The sequence below is a fragment of the Pseudorca crassidens genome, chromosome 1, assembly GCF_039906515.1.
Source record: "Pseudorca crassidens isolate mPseCra1 chromosome 1, mPseCra1.hap1, whole genome shotgun sequence".
Lineage (NCBI taxonomy): Eukaryota > Metazoa > Chordata > Mammalia > Artiodactyla > Delphinidae > Pseudorca > Pseudorca crassidens.
The window spans coordinates 63,395,607-63,421,892 of NC_090296.1; the positions used below are offsets into that span (position 1 = coordinate 63,395,607).

At 35.8% G+C, this 26,286-nt stretch overlaps 1 protein-coding gene across 8 annotated transcripts in view; it reads left to right on the top strand.

Moving 5' to 3' along the window:
• The window catches only part of RALGAPA1 (Ral GTPase activating protein catalytic subunit alpha 1), a 221,005-nt gene that overhangs the window by 35,140 nt on the left and 159,579 nt on the right, over nucleotides 1-26,286 (top strand). For all 8 annotated transcript variants that reach the window (XR_010943440.1, XM_067737483.1, XM_067737461.1 and 5 more), the window contains exons 2-7: nucleotides 9,798-9,908; nucleotides 10,465-10,514; nucleotides 14,062-14,119; nucleotides 19,770-19,813; nucleotides 21,222-21,399; nucleotides 23,647-23,762. Coding sequence is in view for 7 of the 8 variants with exons in the window: in XM_067737483.1 (XP_067593584.1) it covers nucleotides 9,798-9,908; nucleotides 10,465-10,514; nucleotides 14,062-14,119; nucleotides 19,770-19,813; nucleotides 21,222-21,399; nucleotides 23,647-23,762 (557 nt within the window). In the remaining variant the exon portion in view is untranslated. The remainder of the gene's footprint in view (nucleotides 1-9,797; nucleotides 9,909-10,464; nucleotides 10,515-14,061; nucleotides 14,120-19,769; nucleotides 19,814-21,221; nucleotides 21,400-23,646; nucleotides 23,763-26,286) is intronic.

Sequence of the window (26,286 nt, forward strand, 5' to 3'; positions counted from 1 at the left end):
AGCCAGTCTCTGTCTTTTGGTTGGAGCAGTTAATCCATTTACGTTTAAGGTAATTATTGATATATATGTTCCTATTACCATATTCTTAATTGTTTTGTGTTTGTTATTGTAGGTGTTTCGTTCTCTCATGTTTACTGCCTAGAGAAGTTCCTTTAGCATTTGTTGTTAAGCTGGTTTGGTGGTGCTGAATTCTCTTAGTTTTTGCTTGTCAGTAAAGCTTTTAATTTCTCCTTCAAATCTGAATGAGATCCTTGCTGGGTGAAGTAATCTTGGTTGTAGGTTTTTCCCCTTCATCACTTTAAATATGTCCTGCCACTCCCTTCTGGCTTGCAGAGTTAATGCTGAAAGATCAGCTGTTAACCTTATGGGGATTCCCTTGTATGTTATTTGTTGTTTTTCCCTTGCTGCTTTTAATATTTTTTTTTGTATTTAATTTTTGATACTTTGATTAATATGTGTCTTGGTGTGTTTCTCTTTGGATTTATCCTGTGTGGGACTCTGTGCTGCCTGGACGTGATTAACTATTTCCTTTCCCATATTAGGGAAGTTTTCAATTATAATCTCTTTAAGTATTTTCTCAGTCCCTTTCTTTTTATCTTCTTCTTCTGGGATCCCTATAATTCGAATGTTGGTGTTTTTAATGTTGACCCAGAGGTCTCTGAGACTGTCCTCAGTTCTTTTCATTCTTTTTTCTTTATTCTGCTCTGCAGTAGTTATTTCCACTATTTTATCTTCCAGGTCACTTGTCCATTCTTCTGCCTCAGTTATTCTGCTATTGATTCCTTCTAGAGAATTTTTATTTTCATTTATTGTGTTGTTCACCATTGTTTGTTTGCTCTTTAGTTCTTCTAGTTCCTTGTTAAATGTTTCTTGTATATTCTCCATTCTGTTTCCAAGATTTTGGATCATGTTTACTGTCATTACTCAGAATTGTTTTTCACGTAGACTGCCTATTTCCTCTTCATTTGTTAGGTCTGGTGGGTTTTTACCTTGCTCCTTCATCTGCTGTGTGTTTCTGTGTCTTCTCATTTTGCTTAACTTGCTGTGTTTGGGGTCTCCTTTTCGCAGGCTGCAGGTTCGTAGTTCTTGTTGTTTTTGGTGTCTGTCCGCAGTGGCTAAGGTTGGTTTAGTGAGTTGTGTAGGCTTCCTGGTGGAGGGGACTAGTGCCTGTGTTCTAGTGGATGAGGCTGGATCTTTTGTTTCTGGTGGGCAGGTCCACGTCTGTTGGTGTGTTTTGTGGTGTCTGTGGCCTTATGATTTTAGGTAGCATCTGTGCTAATGGGTGGGGTTCTGTTCCTGTCTTGCTAGTTGTTTGGCATGGGGTGTCCAGCACTACACCTTGGTGGTCGTTGTGTGGAGGTGGGTCTTGGCGTTGAGATGGAGATCTCTGGGAGATTTTTGCCTTTGATATTATGTGGACCTGGGAGGTCTCTTGTGGACCAGTGTCCTGAATTTGGGTCTCCCACCTTAGAGGCACAGCCCTGATGCCTGGCTGGAGCACCAAGAGCCTGTCATCCGCACGGCTCAGAATAAAACGGAGAAAAAAAAGAAAGAATGAAGAAGATAAAATAAAAGTTACTAAAATAAAAAATAATTATTAAAAAGAAATTTTTTGTAAGTAATAAAAATTAAGAAAAGGAACGAAAGAAGAGAGTGACCAAACCAGAAAACAAATCCACCAATGATAAGAAGCACTAAACACTATACTAAACAAAAACACCAAAAAACGAAAAACAACGGACAGACAGAACCCTAGGACAAATGGTAAAAGCAAAGCTAAACAGATAAAATCACACACAGGAGGATACACATACACCCTCACAAAAAGAGAAAAACGGAAAAAAAAATATATTTTGTTCCTCCCAAAGTCCACCTCCTGAATTTGGGATGATTCGTTGTCTATTCAGGTATTCCACAGATGCAGGGTACATCAACTTGACTGTTGAGATTTAATCCGCTGCTCCTGAGGTTGCTGGGAGAGATTTCCCTTTATCTTCTTTGTTTGCACAGCTCCTGGGGTTCAGCTTTGGATTTGGACCCGCCTCTGCATGTGTCGCCTGAGGGTGTCTGTTCTTCGCTCAGACAGGATAGGGTTAAAGGAGCCACTGATTCGGGGGCTCTGGCTCACTCAGGCCGCGGGGAGGGAGGGGTATGGAGTGCGGGGCGAGCCTGCGGCGGCAGAGGCCAGCATGACGTTGCAGCAGTATGAGGTACGCCGTGTGTTCTCCTGGGGAAGTTGTCCCTGGATCACGGGACCCTACCAGTGGCGGGCTGCACAGGCTCCCGGGAGGGGAGGTGTGGATAGTGACCTGTGCTCGCACACAGGCTTCTTGGTGGCTGCAGCAGCAGCCTTGGTGTCTCATACCTGTCTCTGGGGTCCGCGCTGATAGCCGCAGCTCGCGCCCGTCCCTGGAGCTCCTTTAAGTGGTGCTCTTAATCCCCTCTCCTCGCGGACCAGGAAACAAAGAGGCAAGAAAAAGTGTCTCGCCTCTTCGACAGCTCCAGACATTTCCCCGGACTCCATCCCAGCTAGCTGTGGTGCACTAGCCCCCTTCAGGCTATGTTTATGCAGCCAACCCCTGTCGTTTCCCTGGGATCCAACCTCCGAAGCCCGAGCCTCAGCTCCCAGCCCCCGCCCGCCCAGGCGGGTGAGCAGACGAGCCTCTCGGGCTGGTGAGTGCTGGTCGACACTGATTGACTGTGCAGTAATCTCTCCACTTTGCCCTCCGCACCCCTGTTGCTGTGCTCTCCTCCGTGGCTCCGAAGCTTCCCCCCTCCGCCACCCGCCGTCTCCGCTCGCGAAGGGCTTTCCTAATGTGTGGAAACCTTCCTTCACAGCTCCCTTCCAGAGATGTAGGTCGTGTCCCTATTCATTTGTCTCTGTTTTTTCTTTTGCCCTACCCAGGTACTTGGGGAGTTTCTTGCTTTTTGGGAAGTCTGAGGTCTTCTGTGAGTGTAAGACCTGTACCCAGGTCTTACACATGTAGATGTATTTCTGATGTATTTGTGGCGAGGAAGGTGATCTCCGCGTCTTAGTCTTCCGCCATGTTGAAGCTCCTCCTCGTGCAGGCGGATTCTTAACCACTGTGCCAGCAGGGAATTCCCTAGTTGTTAATTCTTAATTTTAGTTCGTTTTGGTCAGAGAGCATGGTATGTGCTAAGTTATTCTTGGTTCGTTTTCTATTTAGTTTGTGTCCTTAGTAATTCAGTTTTTAAACTTTTCTTGTTTTTAATATTTACTTATTTATTTACTTTTTTATTTGGCTGTGCCGGGTCTTAGTTGTAGCATTCAGGATCTTTGTTTCTGTGTGCAGGATCTTCCTTGCTGCATGTGGGCTCTTTTTAGTTGTGGCATGTGGGCTTTTTTAGTTGCGCCATGTGAGCTATTAGTTGCGGCACGCGGGACCTAGGTCCCTGACCAGGGATTGAACCCGGCCTCCCTGCTTTGGGAGTGCAGAGTGTTAACCCACTGGACCACCAGGGAAGCCCCTAATAGTTCCGTTTTTATAAATACCCTACTTTTACATGGGAAGACTTATAGTCTCTTGAATTTAGAGTTTTACAGGTAAAGTGCTCATTTTGTTGTTCAAATCTTGTGTATACTTACTACTTACTTCTGTTAAATATGAGACAGATGTGTTAAAAGCTACCACACTATAAATGGGTTTGCTTTTCCTTAGAAATCTATCAGCTTTTGCTGTTTATATCTCTTCATACAAAATTGAAATGAAAGCTTTCTGGTAAATAGAGCCTTTTGTCAAAATACATTGAACTCTTTAATTGTATTAATTCTTGCCTTAATGTTTACTTTTTGTCTCTTTTTGAGCAATCACTGTTGGTATTTTTGGTTAGTATTTGGGTTAAAAATACTTTTCTTAGTAAATACTTCGTAGCTTGACTTTTGTGTGTGTTTTTAAATCCAGTATGATTACAGCTCTCTCTTAACTGTGGCATTTAATCCATTAACTTTTTTGTAATTACTTGTATATTTATATTGATTTCCGTCATCTTGTTCACTTTTTTGGGGTGCTTTTCTTTACTCATGTCTGTTAGATTGATAAGTTTCTCTATATTCTTTTTCCCTTCTAATGATTAGAAGTTATGCATTGTTGTTATTCTCTTATTGGTAACTCAGAAAACTTCAATAGCATACTAATATTGAAGTCTAGAGTTCATCACTGTTTCTACTGTCCTCTTAAATAAAATAAGATCTTAAAATACTTTCTCCAGCATTTGTTTCATCTTTCACATTATTGCCTATTATTTTACTTCCTCCTTGTTAGTAACCTTTTGCATTAGTACTTTTGCTAACAGTCAGTGCTCATTGAGATCTACCCACACATTTTCCAGTTTCTTAGCTCATCTTGGCTTCTTGCTTCTCACTCTTCCATGTGAGTTTATTTCTATTCGTTCAGAAATCTATCTTTTGTAATTCTTTGAGTGAGAGTTTTTTTAATTTTTTTTTTTTTTCTTCTGTGGTGTGTGGGCCTCTCACTGTTGTGGCCTCTCCCATTGCGGAGCACAGGCTCCGGACATGCAGGCTCAGCGGCCATGGCTCACGGGCCCAGCTGCTCTGCGGCATGTGGGATCCTCCTGGACCGGGGCACGAACCCGCGTCCCCCGCATCGGCAGGCGGACTCCCAACCACCGCGCCACCAGGGAAGCCCCTGAGTGAGAGTTTTTAAGTGTTAAACTCTATGTCAGAAAATGCCTTTTCTTTATTTTCATGTTCATCTTATTGAACAGTAGTTTAGCTGCATAAGAATTTTATGATGACTATTATTTTCCCTTAGTTCTTTCAGTATAAAATTGCATTGTCTTCTTGCCTCTATTGGGCTGATGAGAAGTCTGTTGTTAGTTTTGATATTTCTGTGTAGGTAACTTTTCTTGGTTGTAATATTTCCATTTTGTTTTTGGAGTTAGGATGTGACCGTGGATTTGTGTTCATCCTGCTTGGGAATCACTGTGCTTTTTCAGTCTGAAGATTTATTTACATATTTCACCAATTTTAGATAGTACTCAGACCTTATTTCTTTTAATATTGCTTACATTTTATCTTTGTTCTTGGGACTTCTCAGGCAGTCTGTTTCCATCTTATTATTTTTCTGTGCTACATTCTGAGTAATAGCATCAGTCTGTCTTCCAACTTACTATTTCTCTGTTTCTTCCTTTTGTCCTCTCTTCCTCCCTTTTCTCAATTTCTTCTCCCTTCTCATATACCCTCCTCTTTACTTAGAACTTGATAATGTGTTGTTTATAATTTTCCAGCCTGTTTGTGTGGTTTTACCGCCCTTCTTTTCTCTTGCACCTTCTTTCTGTTTTCTTCCTACTTTTCCCTTCTACTTCCCCCCTTATTTGTGCTTGACTCCATATTGCTTATATTTTAATACTACATTTTTGTGTTTCTTTTCCCTTACCCATTCTCCCTTCTCCTCATCCTTACTTCCTTCCCATCTCCTTTCCTACATATTTCCCCTTCAACCCCTCCCTGCCTTTATACCACATTCTCACCATCCTCCTCTCCCTCATGACACCTCTTCCTCCATCCCACTTCCTCCTTTCCTACTTACTCTTTTTTTTTTTTTTGCGGTACACGGGCCTCTCACTGTTGTGGCCTCTCCCGTTGCGGAGCACAGGCTCTGGACGCGCAGGCTCAGTGGCATTGGCTCACGGGCCCAGCCGCTCCAGGGCACGAACCCGTGTCCCCTGCATCGGCAGGCGGACTCTCAACCACTGCGCCACCAGGGAAGCCCCCTACTTACTTTCTTTTCTTCACTTCTACTCCTTCTCCTCTTCCTTTTTTTTTTTTTGAGCTTGTATTATTTGTTTTTATCCAGCATTTCTGTGTCTCTGCAATTAGAGAGAGTTTTTTGTGTTATTCACTGTATTGTTGGATCAGTCCTCATTATTATTGATTATTTTAAGGCAATAATTTGCATTGTTCAGTGCTTTATTATCAGGAGCAGATTACTTGTGATACACTTCACAGATTAGTGTATTATAATGCCATCATTTGAGGAAAAGTTCTAAATGGTGGCTTTTTTTTTTTTATAGATGAGGAAGAAGAATGATGGTATTGCAAAATTTGTTGAATTTTTGGTCATCTAGCATGGGTTATGTGATAACTTTTCTAGGGAAGTATTTAGTACAGGTGTCTGAAATTTAAGGTCAGGTAAACTAGCCTTCTGAATTTTGTAATTTTTAATTATAGATTTGTTACAGAGCTTAGATGTCTTCAAAAGATGTAGTAGGAAGTAAATATATTAATTAGCTTCTTGAAGCTTATTCATAAAAAGATCCTAGAGACATCTGAAATTTTATTTGTGAATACTAAATGAAGTCTAGAACTGTTTTGCTACTTAAGGTTAGTATTCCCAAAGGTCTTCAAAGCAGTCCTAAGCCTGAATAAGTTTTTTTAAAACCTCAGAAACTTCAGTCTTAATTTGTGGTTGAAATGTTTATTTGATTTTTTAAAGGAAATACTAATTTACAAACATTACAAATCAAACAGAAGTATTTCTAAAAATGGGGGAAGTTTTTGAATGCTTAAACTTTTTTTAAGTGCCAACCATCAGTTTAGCACTATGCAAAGCACTTCCTCAGATTAAAATTTTGAAAAAATTAGAAAGGTAAAAGAAGCTAAGGCATGCTTTCTGCTCCCAAAGAGCATCCAGTATCTGTAAGAGAATGATACAGTTGGCACTCCATTTTGGAGGGGTGGGTCCACATCCTCAGATTCAACCTACTTTGGATCAAAAATATTCAGGAAAAAAAATTCTGGAGAATTCCAGAAAGCAGAACTTGAATTTGCCGCACCCAGGCAACTATTTACATAGCATTTACATTGTGTCTGGTATTATAAGTAATCTAGAGGTGACGTAAAGTGTGTGGGAGGATGTGCATAGGTTATATGCAAATACTATGTCATTTTATATAAGGGATTCTCCAATTTTGGCATCTGATGGGTTCTTGGAACCATCACTTGCTGATACCGAGGGACAGTTGTACTAACTAATGTGACATAATTAGGAGCCATGCTGACTAAAAGTACTGGAGGCATTCACAAAAAGAGAAAACATAAAGGGTTTGGGGCATTTTTGGGGGAAAGGTATTGGGTAGAAGTTTTTCCATAATCTCTTTCTTTGTGGATTTCCTTCCTTTTATATTTTCCTTTCTTCTGTGTTACTGTTTTATAGAGAGACTTCTTTTTAAATAAGTGAACCTTCTTATTCTCTTATATCCACCTTTTTTGTGTTTTTTCCGGTTTTCCCCCACTATGTAAATTTTGTGAATTGGTGAACAAAAATGTTTTATAAGAGTTTTTATTTGCTAACTAGTTCATTACAAATAGATACAGAGTAAAAAACAAATTGACCTAATTTTGCTGCAGTATTTTTTATTAGCAAGTATGTAGTTTCCAGGCTTTGTGTAACATGCTGTACCATGGGAAGGAAATTGAGAGAGACTATCTTGGCTCCTAAATTTATGTTGCAAAATCTTGAGTTGATTCATGTTTGCTTTTGTTTTGTTTTGACTTTTTTGTTTTGCTTTGTTATTGTTCTCATTTTCTTCTTTCCCCTGGGACATTAGTTTTGTTTGAAACATTAATTTCAGGAATTTCAGCGGTAATTTTAGCAGTCTATTTCATTCTCATTTCATAGTTCTTTGTTACTTCAAACTACTCAGTGGGGAAAACAGAATACTTCTGTTTATCTCAGTATATGTGTTTTATTTTGGTAGTCTCTAAAATATGTTTAACTAGTATTCAATGACAGTTATTCTTATCTTCTTACAGGCAGATAACAGATAAACTACTAGTGTTCTTTTCTTATAGATGTATCAATATTACACTGGAAGCTGAATAACATAGAGGTTAAGAGCATGGACACTAAATCCAGACTGTGTGGAGTTTAAATCCATGACTCTGTTTCTTACTAACTGAATCACTTAAACTCTCTATACTTGTTTTCTCATCTTTAGAGTTAGGGATAATAGTAGTACTTATTTCATAGTGTTGTTTTGAGGACTTTAGGAATTAATTTCTATAAAGGACTTAGAAGAGTTTCTGGCATATAGAAAACATTGTTTGTGTTAGCCATTATTATTGTTTTTTCCCCTAGTTCTGTGAAAATGTACACAGATAGTGTTACAGGTAGGAATGGAATCTGGGTGTTCTAATTCCAGTCAAGATGAAGCAGTGCTATTTTGCCTGTCAGTAGGTTATGCAGTCTTTTCCAAGATAAAAATTTCCAAGCTACGAAATGAATACAATAACATTAAAATAATTTATTTGATTAATAATAAAACACATTTGAGTACATATGTGCTCAGCACTGTGCTTAGGTTTTGGAAATACTAAGGTAGACACACTTTCTATCCTAAAGAAACTATAGACTAGTCCTGGAAAAAAGACCAGGAAACACTTGAGACATAATTACTTCCATGAGAGAGAAATGTAGAGAACACAAGGGAATAGAGAGGAGAGGGCATCCATTCCTTCCTTGGGGAGGGCAAAACAAAAGGGAAACAGTCTTGGAAAATTCCATAGATGAGATGTCATTAAAGATTTATGAATATTCATAGGGTAAGATAATACACCAGAGTTTAAAGTGCTGTCTGTATGTTGTTACTATTTAACTTTATTCTGAAATCTTCCATTCAGCCTTAGAGCATTCCAAGAAATTAATTGATGTTTAACTTGAGTTTATCAGCAGTTAGTAGTTTATTCATTTTACTCCCAGGTTCAAAAAAATCTTAGTTCTTCCAGTTGCTTTTTTCAAATTTGTTTATTATAAAAGAGACGTGCTTTTTGTAAAGGAATTTGAGTAGTAGGAAGTATATAAAGTAAAAGTTCTTAATTCCTCCCCTTTTCCCCAACTTTCTCACCCCCCCGAAAATAAGCCAAACAATAAAATGCATAAGTACATATACACCTACGATGTAGATATCTTGCTTTAAATAATAAATCCCATTTCCTTAGTTTGCACTTATGATATTTTTTGACATATCAAGGATACTTTTTCTATTTTATTTTTATCAAAATGCTCAAAGCTAGCCAAAATGAATTATTTTTCTGCATCCTATCCTGCTTTCCTCACTTCAATGTCTTTGTTTATGTCGAGAATGTCTTTCTCATTCAAACCCACCACTTTATGTCCAAAGTCCTTCCTGTCCATAGAGGTCTTTTCAGATAATACATTCTCTGTCAGGCATTTGTTCTTTCCCCACCTTCACCCCTCATTGAGTTTTGAAAGTAATTTTGTGTTAGTACCCAACACTTTCTGCTCTGCATACAGTTAAATGTTCAGTTTCTCTGCCTTGGACTATACTGACAGTTCTTAGAGAACAGTATTAGCTGAGTTTTATAATACTTAAGTGCCTATTTGCAAAGCCTATTGTTAGATATTTAAAGTAAATGTATTTTAGACATGTATTATTACTCTTAGAAATACCGATTTTTAACTGTCTTGGGGGAAAAGTTAGGAGAGCATAGCTGTGAATTGAAAATAGAACTTGACTTCTTTTTTAATGATTTTGGATAAAACTTTCTGAGGCATTGTTTTCTTTTAGTAAACAAAGATTATGATAACCTGATTTGACCAGTTTTTAAAATTAAAATCTTTAAAAGCTAAAGTTGTGAGAACAAGGATATAAATATATAAACACATCTCTTAAATATTTTAATAGAATTTTAAGAGCAGTTCTTTGGCATTTTTGAAGGAAACATGCCACAATGAATACTTGCTGAACATGATATAAATAGTAATCACTAAAAACTGTTTTCATTTATTTTTCAGAGAATGCAGAGTCCATCGATCTTAAACAGTTTTTTGACCAACATTTTTCACATATATATTATGTGTTTTTTGAGAATTTTGTTACCATTGAAGCTAGTCTTAAACAGAAAGGTAAGATGTTAAAATCAGTCTTGGCTTATGTTGATATTTCAAATAATTGTCATAAACATTCACTTAAAAATATACTCTTGGACATTGGAATTTTAGTATTATTTCACTGCTTTTTGTTAGACAGCTTGTAGAACACCCCTCTCACACTATGGGTTAGAAGTAATATCCTTATTATTTTGAGAAGGCTTAGATTTCTTTTTTCTCTGGTCAGGTTTACTTGTTTTCTCACCTTTGCTCTGCCCTAGGGGCATATGTCAGGTTTGAGCAGTCATTTTCATAAATTCATTTTTAGAGTTCATTTAGAGTTCTCCACAATATATTATGATTTGTTTTTAGACATAAATATGTAGAATCTAAATTTAGCTGTCTAAAAAGAGTAGAGAGAGATGCTATGATATTGTCTATACATTGAACAGAATATACTTTAAACATTTTATTAAAGAATCAATGAGAAAAAAAACTTCAGTGCTTGAAATATTTTAAGCTTTTTAAGTGGTTGTTGACATTGAGGACAAAATGATAATGTTTAAAATATTTTTCTATAAAAATGTTTTAGGTCACAAGTCTCAAAGGGAGGAATTGGATGCTATACTTTTTATTTTTGAGGTAAGTACCTGCCAATGTAACTTTTTTTCCAAAATTAATTTTTGGAATATACAAAGGAATATATTGAATATTAACAAACACTGTGAATCTACCATGCTTTTCAAAAACTTAATTGCACGTTTTAACCTAAAAATATAACTGACTTAATTCTTAATTATTTTCTGAGGTACACATATTATTTTTAGGTACAGATAAAATTACGTTTTTATGGATTTGATACCACAGTTGGTACAATATTCACTGTGTTTGCAAACATGAAAATTTTAATTTCTGGGAGATTTACACAAATGGAGAATTAAAAAACAACAACAACAAAACATTATTACTTGAGAGGGTAAATTCATAGAACTGTTACATACCTAAGGAGTTTTCTGCTTTAACTGCTTTTCATTGAAAACTTATATAAAATAGTTTTAAATATTTTATAAATTGTTGTTCTACTGCATTTGCTTTGGATTGGGGTGGGACACATTTTTATTGCTAAATAAACAGAAGGAAGCAACAACATTTGATACTCTGCTAAAATTTGTTTCATTTTTGGCACAATGATAAAAATGAGGGACACACATGCTTTTCAAATAACCCCATGCTCTTCATTCTGTCTTTCAAATCAAATAGTGATAGGAGTATTCTGATCTTTATTGAGAATTTTAGAGAACTGGAGAAAGTCAGGATTAGACCTTGTGTCTTGAAAAGCATAGTAAAGAATTTAGAAATCAGTTTCTAAAGATTGAACTATTCTATCTACTGCTAATTAAAGATAATTCACTATTTTTTATGTTGACTATTTTAGTATGGTTTAGAAGAATTGAAGAATTTGATCTCTCTCTTAGTTGCTGAGTTAGTCACAGCTGAAAAAAGAAAGTTTTTTTTTTTTTTTTTAAGAGTTCCAGACAGAAGCAACTGGTGTTGGTACCTGTTCTGCAGTTAATTTTCATTAGTTGTTAACCCTGAGGAATTTGCTTATATTTACCTCCCCAGGTGTTTGCATGAACTGTTTACAAGGGAAATATTAAAACATGAATATTTTGAGAAAGAGTAAAAGTATGTACAGAGAAAGCAAGATGATAATTCCTGGCAAGTGTTCCTTCAGACATTCATGCTTGCCCTATATTCAGGAAACTGAGATGATTGACTAGTTAATAGAAACTCTTTCAGAATATTTCTTCTGTTAAAAAATAATACTTATTTTCCTGTATGTAATATATACTGATCATTTGTTACTTTTTGAACAGAAATGTTTGTAATCAGTCGCTAAATTTCATTAGGAAAAGAGATGTTAGATATAGGATTTTTATCTTTTGGAAAAAATATTTAACCTGTGTGCTGATGTTTTTCTACTTATAATGGGGACAGTAATATCTGACCTCCACCTTTAGAGACTAATGATGATTTTTTAAAAAAATTATAAATAAAATGATTTCCTTTTTCTGGAATAAAAAGCATCATTATGTAATATCAGTATGACATAGGATTTATATTCTGCTTTCTTCTGTGTAGTTAATAGTATACATGATTTCTTTCATCTTTATATGACTGAATAAAAAAGATGAATATATTTAAATTTACATTTTGTATGAGATTAAATCTAAACTATAATAGTGATAATTTAGGAGTACTTTCGAGTGGTTCACAAACTTGTCTTTTTAATTTTCTATAATTTTATCTCTTTCCACACCACCATAAATAAAATTATACAGTTGTTGGCTAAGTATGAGAGAAATAGGAGGGCAGAGGTGAAGAAGTTTATGTATCTCGTGTGGGAATAGCATCTATCTGTGAAGAACTTTATAATTTCTTCATCATCCTCTTATATGAGAGGGACTAAAGAAGATTATATCAAAAGGAAGATAGAGAAGTGTAAAAACATGCATACTGTTCTTTGAACATAATAGTATAAAAGCAAAGTTTTGGAAATAGGCATATGGAAGTTGGAAACTCCGTTTTTCCTCTTTCTAACCTAAGCACATTACTTGACCCATTTCTTTATTTTTCAAATGAGACCAATGAACACTCCTTTTAGGATGGTTGTGAGGATTAATGAGATATCATTACATAAAGTGTCTAGTGTTTGGTCCTTATGAACATTCAATTAATGGTGATTCTAAATAATTATAATAGAGCTGCAATAATAACAAACGCACACAAATGTCATTCAGCAAGCAGATGAGTGTTGAGAACGTAGTTCAGCAGCATAATAAGGCAGCTGTTGAACTAGAATAATCCACGCAGGTGCAATATATAAAGGAAAATAAAGACAAAATTTTGAAAGTATTATATGTAAAAAGTGTTTATTCCCAACTTGTGGAAGTCTGTATGTGTTAGCTTAACTATAGGGCTCCTGAATCTTAAAATTTTGTTCTCATACCCATAGCCATCATAACATAGAAGTATCTTTGGGTTCACGTGAATTAATTTAGTACAAGTATTTGATAGGATTTTTGTGGAAGCAAAATATTTTCCCTGTAGGATTTATCAAAGTAAGAGAAAGAAATGCTTGGAGACCGGGCTTCCCTGGTGGTGCAGTGGTTAAGAATCCGCCTGCCAATGCAGGGGGCATGGGTTCGAGCCCTGGTCTGGGAAGATCCCACATGCCGTGGAGCAGCTAACCCTGTGTGCCACAACTACTGAGCCTGCGCTCTAGAGCCTGTGAGCCACAACTACTGAGCCCGCATGCCACAACTACTGAAGCCTGGGCACCTAGAGCCTGTGCTCCGCAACAAGAGAAGTTACCACTATGAGAAGCCCGTGCACCGCAACAAAGAGTAGACCCCACTTGCCACAACTAGAGAAAGCCTGCCTGCAGCAACAGAGACCCAGTGCAGTCAGAAGTAAATAAATAAATTTATTTAAAAAAAAAAACTGCTTGGAGAGAAAACTTCACAAATATTAATATCTAAAAGAATTTAAAACATATCAGTAGTATCCACAATGCAGAAATTCTAAGAATAGTAAATGAGCATTTAAAAGTATACTACCAAATGTAAAATAGATAGCTAGTGGGAAGCAGCTGCACAGCACAGGGAGATCAGCTCGGTGCTTTGTGACCACCTAGGGGGTGGGATAGGGAGGGTGGGAGGGAGATGCAAGAGGGAGGAGATATGCGGATATATGTATATGTATAGCTGATTGACTTTGTTATAAAGCAGAAACTAACACACCATTGTAAAGCAATTATAATCCAATAAAGATGTTAAAAAAATATATATATATATTAAAGTTAGTATTTATCCACTAAAGAGAAGTATACTTACTTTTCACATCATAGTAAAAGATAAATTTCATTAATTTCCTGTTCCAAGTCTTTGTTAGTATAGCTTGTTGTTTTCTGGAGTTCTCAAATACTAATCAGTATGCCGGCGCTAAAGTAGTGCCAGTACCATCAGATTAGCTCAAAGACTATTTTGTATTTGTAATACTGTCTTTTATGTAAGAAACTCTTAAAGGCTTTGTGTAAGCTCTTTGTTTAATTTTTCACATTGCTCAAAATGAGGACGTGTTACTTGCTTTTCATACTTTTCTTTGTTTTATTCATATTGATTTTTAGAAAATTTTACAACTTCTTCCAGAAAGAATTCATCAGCGATGGCAGTTTCATAGTATTGGTAAGTAATTTAAATATGTATTTCATATTTGAAATAAATGATAATATATGAAAATATTCTTTAATGGGTTGGTAATTATTTGAAATGAGTTCATAGTTTATGCTTTAGTAAAAACAAAATAAAGACTACAGAACTAGGCTTACTGGGAATGTAAGATAAAAACATACATGAAGGATTTCCAATAAAAGTGGCATATTAAATTTCTTTGATCCACCTGTTCATTTACTCTGAATATGTTAGCAATGATGATGAAACTATAAAACCAAAAAAATAAAAGCAGACTTAGCATCAGAATAAACATTCTGTAATCAAAAATGGAAGAGAAGGTAACAAACTGCCACGTAGAGTGAAAGCCATGGGTTCCAGGTTTGAAAGCAAGCAGTGTATTAATAAAAAAGGCGGGAACTGGGTTTAAGCTTACTGCTTGAAGAGACGAAGTAGAGCTTCCCAGATCATGAAATGAAGCTGAAAGGAAAAAGGGGAAAGAAAAAATACACAACCCTCCTGTGTATTACTGTGAAAGACCAAGTAGGCAGGAGGTTATAGACTTCATCTTACCAGGAGCTAAGCCAGCATGCTTGCTGGCTTGGAGTCTGTTTCTTTAACAATCATAGCATCACCACAGGACTCTTGAGCTCTCATTGCAAGACATTTTTTCCCCCTTGGTTGAAAGAGGAATCTGTAGGTAGGCAATTTCTGGCTTTGGTTCAGTGTCTTAATGATGACAGGGCTGATTGGTAGTGATTCTCATGACCCTTCTCTTGTGGTGAATATACAGATGGCCACCACATCTACATTGTTGAAGTAGAATGTTACAGGCCTTGTATTCATTTGTAAAAATTGTATTTTTTTCTCTTAAAAAAGAGTCATATATTTATTTAGAACCTACAGTTCTTAGTTATAGCAAATGAAATTTCTGAGGCTTTGAAACTGTAAGTCATCCCAATTAGCAGTTCTAGAAACAAAAGGAACTCTGGACATATAGGATGAATATTGATGTAGGGGCTAAAAAAACCACAAAATTCTAAAAAATAAAGCCTTTTAGAATAAACTTTTTAGATAAAGCTTAAGACTAAAAATGCTGTACCCTTAATACATAAAGAACTCTGGCAACTCAATAATAAGACAAATTAATTTTTTAAATAGGGAAAATATTTGCATAGTTATCACACCAAAGAAGATATGTGAATTGCTAATAATCACATGATAAGGTGCTCAACAGAATAGTGAAATCCTATTTTTTATTTCATAATCATTAAAATGTCCTTGAAGGTTGTCTGGGAAGAAACTTTTTTGAAACAGCGGAACTTCTAAAGTTATTCTATCTGCTGAGGAATGTAGTCTTCTATTTCTAAATGACCTTTGTGCTATCTGGTTCTCATGATTAATAATATTCTAGTAAATGTCCAACTTGAGACAATACATAAATGGTCACCTTTCTTTGTCACCCAGAGAATCCTAAAACTCTGTTTCCTTTCTTTTTTGTCTTGTATATATAGAAAAATAAATCAGTGACTCTAGTTGATTTTTTAAAAGTAGCTTTTATGAGGTATAATTTACTTAGATAAAAATCACTCATTTAAATAAATAATTTATTATTTTTTAGTAAATATTTAGAGTCACCACAGTCTAGTTTTAGAACATTGCCATTACCCTAAAATAGTTCTTTGAGCCCATTTACAGTCAGTTGCCTTTGCCACCACCAATCTGCTTTCTGTCTTCAATAAATTTGTCTTTTTTGGACATTTCATGTAAATGAAATCATACAATTTGTAGTCGTTTACATCTGGCCTCCTTCACTTAGCATATATTTTTTCCCATATTATAGCATATATAAGCATTCCTTTGTATTGTCTTAATATTCTGTTGTATGGATATACCATATTTTGTTTATTTACTCACCAATTAATGGACATTTGCATTGTTTCTAGTTTATTATAACTTCTTTATTTTATTTGTTTTATTGTAGATTCCTTTTGATTTTCTACGTATAGGATCATGTCAACTGCAAATATAGTTTTACTTTAAAATTTTTAATCTGGTGCCTTTAATTTCTTATTTCTTTTTTGTTTATTGTTCCTCTAGTACACTAGTGAATAAAAGTGGTAAAAGTAGACATCCTTATATTATTCCTGATGTAAAGGAGAAAGCATTCAGTCTTTCACCATTATGTATGATGTTAGCTATTTTTTTTTTATTTTATTTTCACTTACTCTATATTTGAGGAAACTGAGGCTCAGGGAAGTTAAGTGATTCCTCAGGATCACACATATGTCCTGGCAGAATCTAGATTCAATGCAGAATCCTATTTCACATATAAATAAGTATTTAAGTTCCATCCTGTGTAATTCTCAAACCCTTTGTTTTCTTCTTCAGTGCTTCCTGAAGATCATTCTTCCCTGGCGATGTTAGCTATTTTTATAGATACTGTTTATCAAGTTGAAGTTCTCTTCTATCCTGTTTTGATGAGGGTTTTTAATCATGCATGGGCATTGTATTTTGTCAGATGCTTTTTCTTCTATTGACATGATCATAGGCAGCGTTATTAGTGGTTTTGTCATTTATTCTATTAATATTGTGTATTTCACGAATTGCTTTTCAAATGTTAAACCAACTTTGCATCCCTGAGGTAAATCCCAATTGGTTACCATTTCTATATAGTCTTTTTATTATATTGCTAATTTTAGTTTGCTAATAATTTATTAAAGATTTTTACCTCTATGTTTATGAGGGATATTGAACACTGTATTGTTCTTTTGTGAGGTTTTTGTCTGGCTTTATTATCAAGATAATAATAGCCATGTACATAGATTGGGAAGTGTTCCCTCCTTTATTTTCTGAAAGAGTTTGTGAACAATTGATACTACATCGTTTTAAAATATTTGATAGAATTCACAAGTAAAGCCATTTAGAGTTGGGCTTTTCTTTATGTGGAGATTTGTAATTGCTACTTTATATTCCTTTTTTGAGTCAGTTTGGATAATTTGTATCTTTCTAGGAATTTGTCTATTTCATTAACACTGCCTAATTTGTTGGTGTAAAGTTGTTCAAGTTACTCTTTTATAATAATCCTTTTCATTCCTGTAGGGTCAGTAGTGATGTCCCCTCTTTCATTTCTGAATTTGGTAATTTGTGTCTCTTTTATTTTATTGACTTGTCTAGCTAAGCATTTGTCATTAATGTTGGTCATTTCAAAGAACTAACTTTGGTATTGTTGATTTTCTCTAGTCTTTTTCTGCTTCCTATTTCATTGATTTCCATTCTAATCTTTTATATTTTAAAAAATCTTGCTTGCTTTGGGTTTAATTTGCTTGTCTATATGTATTTTTTTAAGGTGGAAGTCTAGAATATTAATACCTTTCTTCTTTTCTGATATAGGCATCCAAGGCAACAAACTTCCCTGTAAGCTTTGCTTTTAGCTTATCCCATAAGTTTTAGTATGTTGTGTTTTCATTTTTATTCAGTTGAAAATATTTTTTGATGTCCCTTTTGATCTCTTTGATCCATAACTTATTTAAGAGTGTCTTTGTTTTTTAAATTTTCAAATATTTGATGGTATCACAGATTTCTTTCTGTTGTGATTTCTAACTTAATTCCTTTGTGGCCAGAAAATATGCTTTATATGATCATAATCTTTAAAAAATTTTTGAGACATTTCATGACCCAGAATATAGTCTCTCCTGGAGAATGTTCCAGTATGCTTGAGAATGTGTATTCCATAGTCCTTTTAAATATTAGATTAATTTATGACAATGAAGTGATTATTGAAGAACAAGAAAGAACTCGAAAAAATGGAATCTTATACATTATTCATGGATGATAGGCTTGATGGTATAAAGATAACAGTTCTCATCCAGAATTCCTGTAGTGACTTCTTATTGTAGCCCAACAAGTTTATCCTAAAATTTGTATGGAAAATCAAAGCCAAAGCAACTTGGAAGAATAACAAATGGGAGAGAGAAGATGGTGTTGTTGAATATTACTATAACCAATAACAAGATGTATTATAAAGTTATAATATAATTAAGACAGTATCATTGGTATGACAGAGATGGACAAGTAGACTAATGGAAAAGGACATTAAGGCCAGCCAAAGACCTAGGCTTATATATGGAAACTTGAAATATGATTGAGACAGCATTTCATTTCATTATAAAATCTGAAAAGGTACTACAGTTGGTTGGGGAGGGGAAATTCTGTTATTGCCACACACAAATAAATTTCTGATGGATTTCAGGACTTAAATGTGAAAAACAACACTTTAAAACTTTTTGATGAGACTCTTTGGTTTATCTTCATAACTTTAAAGTAGGGAAGTATTTCTTTAGACACAGTAAGTACACATAAAGAAAAACATTGGTGAATTGACTATATTGAAATTTAAAAATTTTGTACGTCAGACGATACTACCATCCCAGTCAAGAATACATTTCCAATTCATAGACCTAACATAGAATTAGTAGCCAATGTGTGTAAGGAACTCTTATATTAAACAAAACAAAACAAAATAACCCAGTTTAAAAATATACAAAGGATATGACAGGCAATTTGCAGAAACTTGAGCAGCCAAATGAAAAAATGTTCAGTGTCATTAGGAAACATCAAATGACATTACTGAGATATGTAACACTCAGACTGGCAAATATTAGAGCATCTGCCAGTGTTTTGTGTTGCCAACAATGTGTTATCACAATAATCTCATACGCTTCTGTATATGTAAATATATATATTATATATGTATTTCATACATATAAATATATGTTATATATATAATTCTGGTGTTACTAGAAAGAATAAAAATGCAAGATTAGAACAAATAGCTGTGGAGGAAATTTTGTTACTGGTATAAGTTTTAAACATAGAAACTAATTCCAAATATTTTATGGATTTATAAATAAGTATTAATAAGATAAAATATTTTTGGGAATAATTAATACCAAAATCTGGATAATGGTTTCCTCTGGGGAAGGAAGGAGGAAAATGACTCAGGATGGGTTCACAGGTGGCTTCAATGATGCTTGTAGTGTTACATGAAACATTATAGAAAATGTAAATAAGTGAAATTTTGAAATTATAGGAAACATGGGACTGTGTTTAGATTTGTTCAGACCAAATGGTGGACATCTGGATGTCTGTGAATGTTATTTCATTATTTTATTGTAGATTTGAAATATTGTATAATTCAAAAGAAAAAGGACTATTAAAGATCGTTTTGAGTATTTTGAAAAGGAAAATTAGTACAATGGAAATATTTGCTAAGAAATACTAGAGTTATAGATGTTCATGTGGTTAACTAAATGGAAATTTTTACAGTGGTTTTTATTTCTATTAGTGATGGAGAAATTATTTAATTATATTCTTAGTCTAAGTAAAAGATACACGTAGATTGTTGTCTTACATGCAATTTTGGGTTTAGGGTTTGTTTTGATAGGATAAATCATGTTTAATTGCAATAAACCATGTGTTAAAAAAGGTGACTTTTTATATGCCCTTCTGTCCCAAGATTATGGCCAGAGGGATGTTCAGGTCACCAAGAATAATTTGGAGGTTGCCAAAGACTTGTTTTTAAAGTGTTTTCAAGTCTGACCGAGAACTCTGACATTTAGAAACAAGTAAGATATGAATGTTTAAAATCATGTTTTCTTTTCAGGATTGATTTTAAAGAAACTACTACACACAGGAAACTCCTTGAAGGTATAATGTAATTATATTTCTTTTTAAAAACTGAGTAAAGCATTCAGTCAATTGCTATACTGCCTACATCAACTTTTTCCTAAATAATTTTGAATAATCTTCAGTTCCCTTAATCGAAGTGAATTCACTTAAAAAACAGCAACATAGTCAGTACGCATGAGGCTGACCAGGCTCTTGAAAAACTTTTGTAGTTTTACCACTGCATGGACTCATTCAGCAGAAATACAGTCACCTCTCCATATCCATGGGTCCCACGTCCATGCCATCCATGCCAGTTCCATGTAAGGGACTTCAGCGTCTGCTGATTTTGGTGTCCATGGTGGGGGAGGTCCTGGAAGCAACACCCCCCTAGATACCGAGGGATGACTGTACTTTGTTCTGTGGTCCCCAGAAGACAAAAATTATTTATCCATTCAACAAATTATTCTTCATTTTATCATAGCTATTGTTAGATGTAGAGGGAAGTGGGGCATCTATTAAAAAATGGTGTTGTTTCTTTTTTTTCTCCCCCTTTTCATTATCTCATTGTGCTGTGGTAAGAAAAGCTACCCAGTCCAAAAGCATCTTGGTATAGGTTGGATAAAAGTCTCATATAGTAGGTACTTTTGGTGTCAAGGCTTGGGTATAGCAGTACATAAGGGATAAGCTTTCCTACATCTTTGTCCTGTTTCTAACTAAACTGTGAGGGTGGCAGCAGTTGAATAGCTTTGGCAGTGGCTGTTTGCAAAGCTACCAGTGAGGTTAGGTTACTGAAGAACCTTGTGTTTTACTGGGAGATTTGAAGTTTCTATCTTCTCCTCTTCTCTTCCTGGAAGAGCATTCCCTTGATTTAAATATGTATTTTCTGTGTATGGGGCATTGTTCTAGTTGCTTAAAAATACAGTAATAGGCCAGAATTCCTGCTTTGCCCTTTGGAAGCAAATTAAGTAAATGAGATAATTTCAGACTGATAATCTTTTTAAGGTCAAGAGCATTGAGTTAGCAGTGTATCAGGATCCCCATGACCATTCCTCCTTTTACCAAACTCACTATAGCCAGGAATAGTCATTGCCCTCTCTCCTTACTTCTTAGATTAGAGTGGTGATGATGGGAAGGAGGGAAGTAAATAAGAAGGAAATGATTTTGACTTTTTACAAATGGAAATTATAGCATAAATAGATTACCTGATGGCTTTAAATAGTTAGAGACCAAGTTATTTTGTTCAAAATCCATAAATTTAGATTTATAAATAATGAGGGTTCAGTAAATTGTCATGGTTATAATTCTCTATCTCCCTCCTTCCTTCCTTTTCTTCCTCTCCTTTGCAGAGTATCATTCGGTAATCACCTTCTAGAGAATTTTGGCCTGAAGGGTACAAAGTATTTCCATTTTAAATAAAAATACTGTTTTTCATTTTATTTCATTTTAGATTAGGCGGGAAGGTGTTCGCCTTTTCTTATTATGGTTGCAAGCTCTTCAGAATAACTGTAGCAAAGAACAGCTTTGGATGTTTTCATGTTTAATCCCTGGATTTTCAGCACCACAATCTGAATATGGACCTCGAACTTTAGATAATCTCATTAATCCTCCACTCAACCTTCAAGAAAGTAAGAGTCATAAGATCTTTTCCATCATTAATTTAAAAATTTCTGTGTAGTTTGTAATAGATATTTTTAAATGTCTGTACCTTTTAAAACAAAATTATTTTATTTATTTATTTTTGGCTGCATTGGGTCTTCATTGCTGCACGTGGGCTTTCTCTAGTTGTGTCGAGCCGGGGCTACTCTTCCTTGCGGTGGCTTCTCTTTTTGGGGAGCACGGGCTCTACGCACGCAGGCTTCAGTAGTTGTGGCACGCAGACTCAGTAGTTGTGGCTCGTGGGCTCTAGAGCACAGGCTCAGTAGTTGTGGCGCATGGGCTTAGTTGCTCCATGACATGTTGGATCTTCCCGGACCAGGGCTCAAACCCACGTCCCCTGCATTGGCAGGTGAATTCTTAACCACTGCGCCACCAGGGAAGTCCCTGTACATTTTTAACTGAATAATCCAAGGCCAGGTTTTTAAATGTAGGTTTTATAAAACCAAACTCACAGATACAGAGAAGGGATTGGTGGTTGCCAGAGGGGTGGGGGGTAGGAGTTGAGGGTGGGCAAAATGGGTAAAGGGGATCAAACTTCTAGTCATAAATTAAATAAGTCACAGGGATGTAATGTACAGCATGGGGACTGTAGTTGATAATATTTTGCAACTTTGAAAGTTGCTAAGAAAATAAATATTAGAAGTTCTTATCACAAGAAACATTTTTTTTTGTAATTTTGTATGGTCACAGATTGGGGTGATCATTTTGCAGTGCATACAAATGTTGAATCATTATGTCATATGCCTGAAACTTGTATAATGTATGTAAATTATACTTCAGTAAAAAAGTAAATAAATAAAAATTTAAAAAATAACATGTAGGTTTTATCATCCAGGTATAATGAGACCAACAGATCAGGAGATGATTGCCATTAAAAAGATAGTTTGTTACTCATGTTCCCAGGAGGAGCGGGTGTGCCACACCAGGGAGGGTGGCCACACAGGGAAGCACCAGGGTTAGTCGGGCGTGGCGGGGGCTTGAGGGTAGGGGTGGGTATCATGGGCAAGAGCCCTTTTGTGGTTTCTGCAGGCGGGAATGTGTGAAGCAGGGTGAGCAAGTTGAAAACTGGCTAATTTGGATAATTTTAGCAGGCTCTGGGGCATAGGGGTTGTCTCTGGTTGTCTGGTACTTAGCCCTGGGGGTCATTAGGTTAGGGAACTAGTAAGTAACCCTGAGTGTGAGAGCCCTGCAGAGGAAGTGGTAGAGATACGGGCTCTGAGTTGTTTGCTTTGCATATGAAAGGCAAACTCTCTGGCCCATAGTTTTCTCTAGGAATTAGCTAGCTCTGGGAGGGGCTTTCTCACTAGGGCCTGCAAGACCCCTGATATCAAAGTATTAGAAACATGTTTAATACAGGCCATTTTACATTTATCTTTAATTTTGAATTTTCATGTATCAGCTTGTATCCTTGAGTTGATTTGGATGTACATTGACATACAAGTATGTTTTACTTTGTGCAAAGAGGACTAAAAAAAAATCCATCTCTTTGGGCTTAATTACTTGGCTGCTGTTTACTGGGAAATAGGTTTAGGGACCTGCCTATGCTAAACCAGGTACTGATAGTGTTGCCTGGGAAATATTTAAGAAAATTTAGCTAGTTGTGGGTTGATTTTCTTGAATTTGCTTTTGTTATAATCAGTGTTTTTGAATATGTGAAAAGTTTAAAAATGTGAAAGTTTCTTATTTTACAAGTGGGCTTTCATAATCAAGAAACTAAGATGCTAACTTCTCTTTCTTTCTGAGAGGGAATTAGTATTTCATCCTTTGAATAAAGGGGCTACCTTAAAGAGTAAGCATGGTCATTACCTAGAGTAATCAGGTTGTTCTTTAATTGATGAATAAGCACATTATTATTAATGTTTCTCATCATATTTATGGAATTTTATAGTGGACACTCTTAATCTGAATTTTAAAATATCACAAGCAATTCTTTTTCAGGTGAGACATTATTCACTCTTAATCCCTCAATATCTGTCCATCTCTGTGTCACATTTCCTCGATCAAGGGTTCATGAAACAGTTGATTATTAAAGTTCATGGGTTTTGTGATGGGCTATCAGGATGACCTCAGATTTATTTCAAATTTCAATCATCAGAATGTTTTCAAGCAGTATTCTTTGCTTATCTGTTTTGTAGTTAAATTTTATTTGGGCCATATTATCATATTGTTAAATTTGTTTTGTAATTATACTAAACTTTTCTTTTGTCTTCGGATAGCTCAAGTCACTATAGAAGAAATCACTCCGCTTGTCCCCCCACAATCAGGAGATAAAGGACAAGAAGATCTAACAAGCTATTTTCTTGAAGCACTTTTAAAATATATAGTAATTCAGGTATGTGTCATCTTCTTTTATATCACCCTCCTTACTATCCTGTGGGTAATTCATTTTTCCCCCTCTTACCATTATTGTGTCACAGTAGATATTTGCTTATTTTCCTGAAGGAGAAGTAACAAATTTTTACTTTTTTTTTTGAAGTAAATAAATTTATTTATTTTTGGCTGTGTTGGGTCTTTGTTGCTGTGCACGGGCTTTCTCTGGTTGCGGCAAGCGGGGGCTACTCTGTTGCGGTGCGTGGGCTTCTTATTGTAGTGGCTTCTCTTGTTGTGGAGCATGGGCTCTAGGTGCGTGGGCTCAGTAGCTTTGGCACACAGACTTAGTTGCTGTGCGACATGTCCCAAACCCATGTCCCCTCCATTGGCGGGCAGATTCTTAACCACTGCGCTACCAGGGAAGTCACAGATTTTTACTTTTGAAAACAGATGTTAGTATACCCTTCCTGAAATAAAAATCACTGGAGAGATTATGGACCTCTTAGAAAGGGAGCTGAAGAGAGAAATTTTTATAGTAGACTCTTTATGTGTATATACCTTCTTATGTGAGCCAGTTGGATTTACTTTCTAATCTTTTCATTTATAATCAGCAGCTATGGTACTTCAAATGAAAAACTGTTTGATTTAGGGATCAATCTGCCTAGAGGCATCAACTGGGGAGGTGGACTAAGGGTGAGGTAGGGGATGGGCGAATGTAATTTACATTTAATCCTACTTGTACTTTTAAAATTTATAGGTGCATGTAGTTTTTTTTTAAGACTTATTTATTTATTTATTATTTGTTTATTTATTTATTTATTGGCTGCATTGGGTCTTAGTTGTGGCACAAGGGATCTTCGTTGAGGCATGCGGGATGTTTGGTTGCGGTGCACGGGCTTCTCTCTAGTTGTGGCGTGAGGTTTTTTTTTCTCTCCCTAGTTGTGGTGCGCAGGCTCCAGGGCGTGTGGGCTCTGTAGTTTGCAGCTCGTGGGCTCTCTAGTTGAGGCGTGCAAGTCAGTAATTGTGGCATGCAGGCTTATATGCCCTGCAGCATGTGGGATCTTATTTCCCTGACCAGATTTCGAACCCATGTCCCCTGCATTGTAAGGCAGATTCTTTACCACTGGACCACCAGGGAAGTCCTTAGGTGCATGTATTTTGTAAGGTAACCTATTCATCTCTATATATGAAATGTGAATATCATTATTGATGAAAACACTTTTAGCATATACACATTTCTTGTAACTGTTCCAAACACAAAAGTTCCTTGTGCCTCAGAAACAAACATTATGAAGTTAATTTGGATCCTGAACGAGATTGCCAGGGTTTGAATACTGACTCTACATCTTACTGATAATGTGACTTTTGGCAAATTACTTAACCTCTCTGTGCTTAAGGTAGAGATAAAAAATAATACCTATCCCATTTTGGTGTTTGGGGCTTAAGTAATTAGTGTATAGTACTTAGAATAAATAAGTGCATGGCATATAGTAAGTATTCAGTGGTGGGTAGTTGTTGTTACTGTGATTATTACCAGTTTTTCTTTAAAAAAAAAACTTTTGTACTTCATGTGGATTTTTAAACTTGTTTTACTGGTTTATTGAGATACATTTGACATACAATAAACTGTAATGTTTGAAAAGTACAATTTGATAAATTTTATTACATGTATACAACCATGAAACCATCACTACAATCAAGGTAATGAACATATCTATCACCCCTAAAAGTTCTCAGATCCCTTTGTAATCCACCCTTCTCTACCTGCCCCATCATCCCATCCCCAGGCAATTTCAGTCTGATTGCTTTCACTATCATTTGCATTTTCTGATAAATGGAATTGTATGGTACCTCCATTTTTTTTTTTTTTTGGTTTGGCTTCTCTTTTTTTTCAGCATAATTATTTTAAAAATCATATTATTGTATGTATCAATAGTTTGGTGCCTTTTATTGCTGAGTAGCTTTTCATTGTATGGATGTACTATGATGTGTTATCCAGTCACCTGTTGATGGTAATGTGAGTTGTTTCCAGTTTTTGGCTATTACAAATAAAACTGGTATGAATATTGGTAAACAAGTCTTTGTGTCAATATAAACTTTCTTTTCCCTTGGGTAAATACCTAGTAGTGGAATGGCTGGGTTGTTCGGTAGGCATATTTTGACTTTTTAAGACGCTGCCAAATAGTTTTACAAATGGTTGTAGCTTTTTGTATTCCACCAGCAATGTATGAGACTTAAAGTTGCTTCATATCCTCACCAACAGTTGATATGGTCAGTCTGTAATTTTAGCCATTCTAGAGTTAGTGTGTAGTAGTAGCTCACTGTGGTACACTCTGGGCCTTTACTATCCCCCTACTTACATACCTTCCTCACCATACTGGAATGTTCACACCCTGTATTTTACGACTGTGTCCCCTCTTGTTTACTCCCCTCTACACTTAGGGTACTGTCCTCACCCCTCTCAGGCTCTGAGTCCCCACTGGGCTACTGCCTCTGTTATACCCCCTTCATGGATGCCTCCTGTGGTCAGGCTCTGATCACCTGCA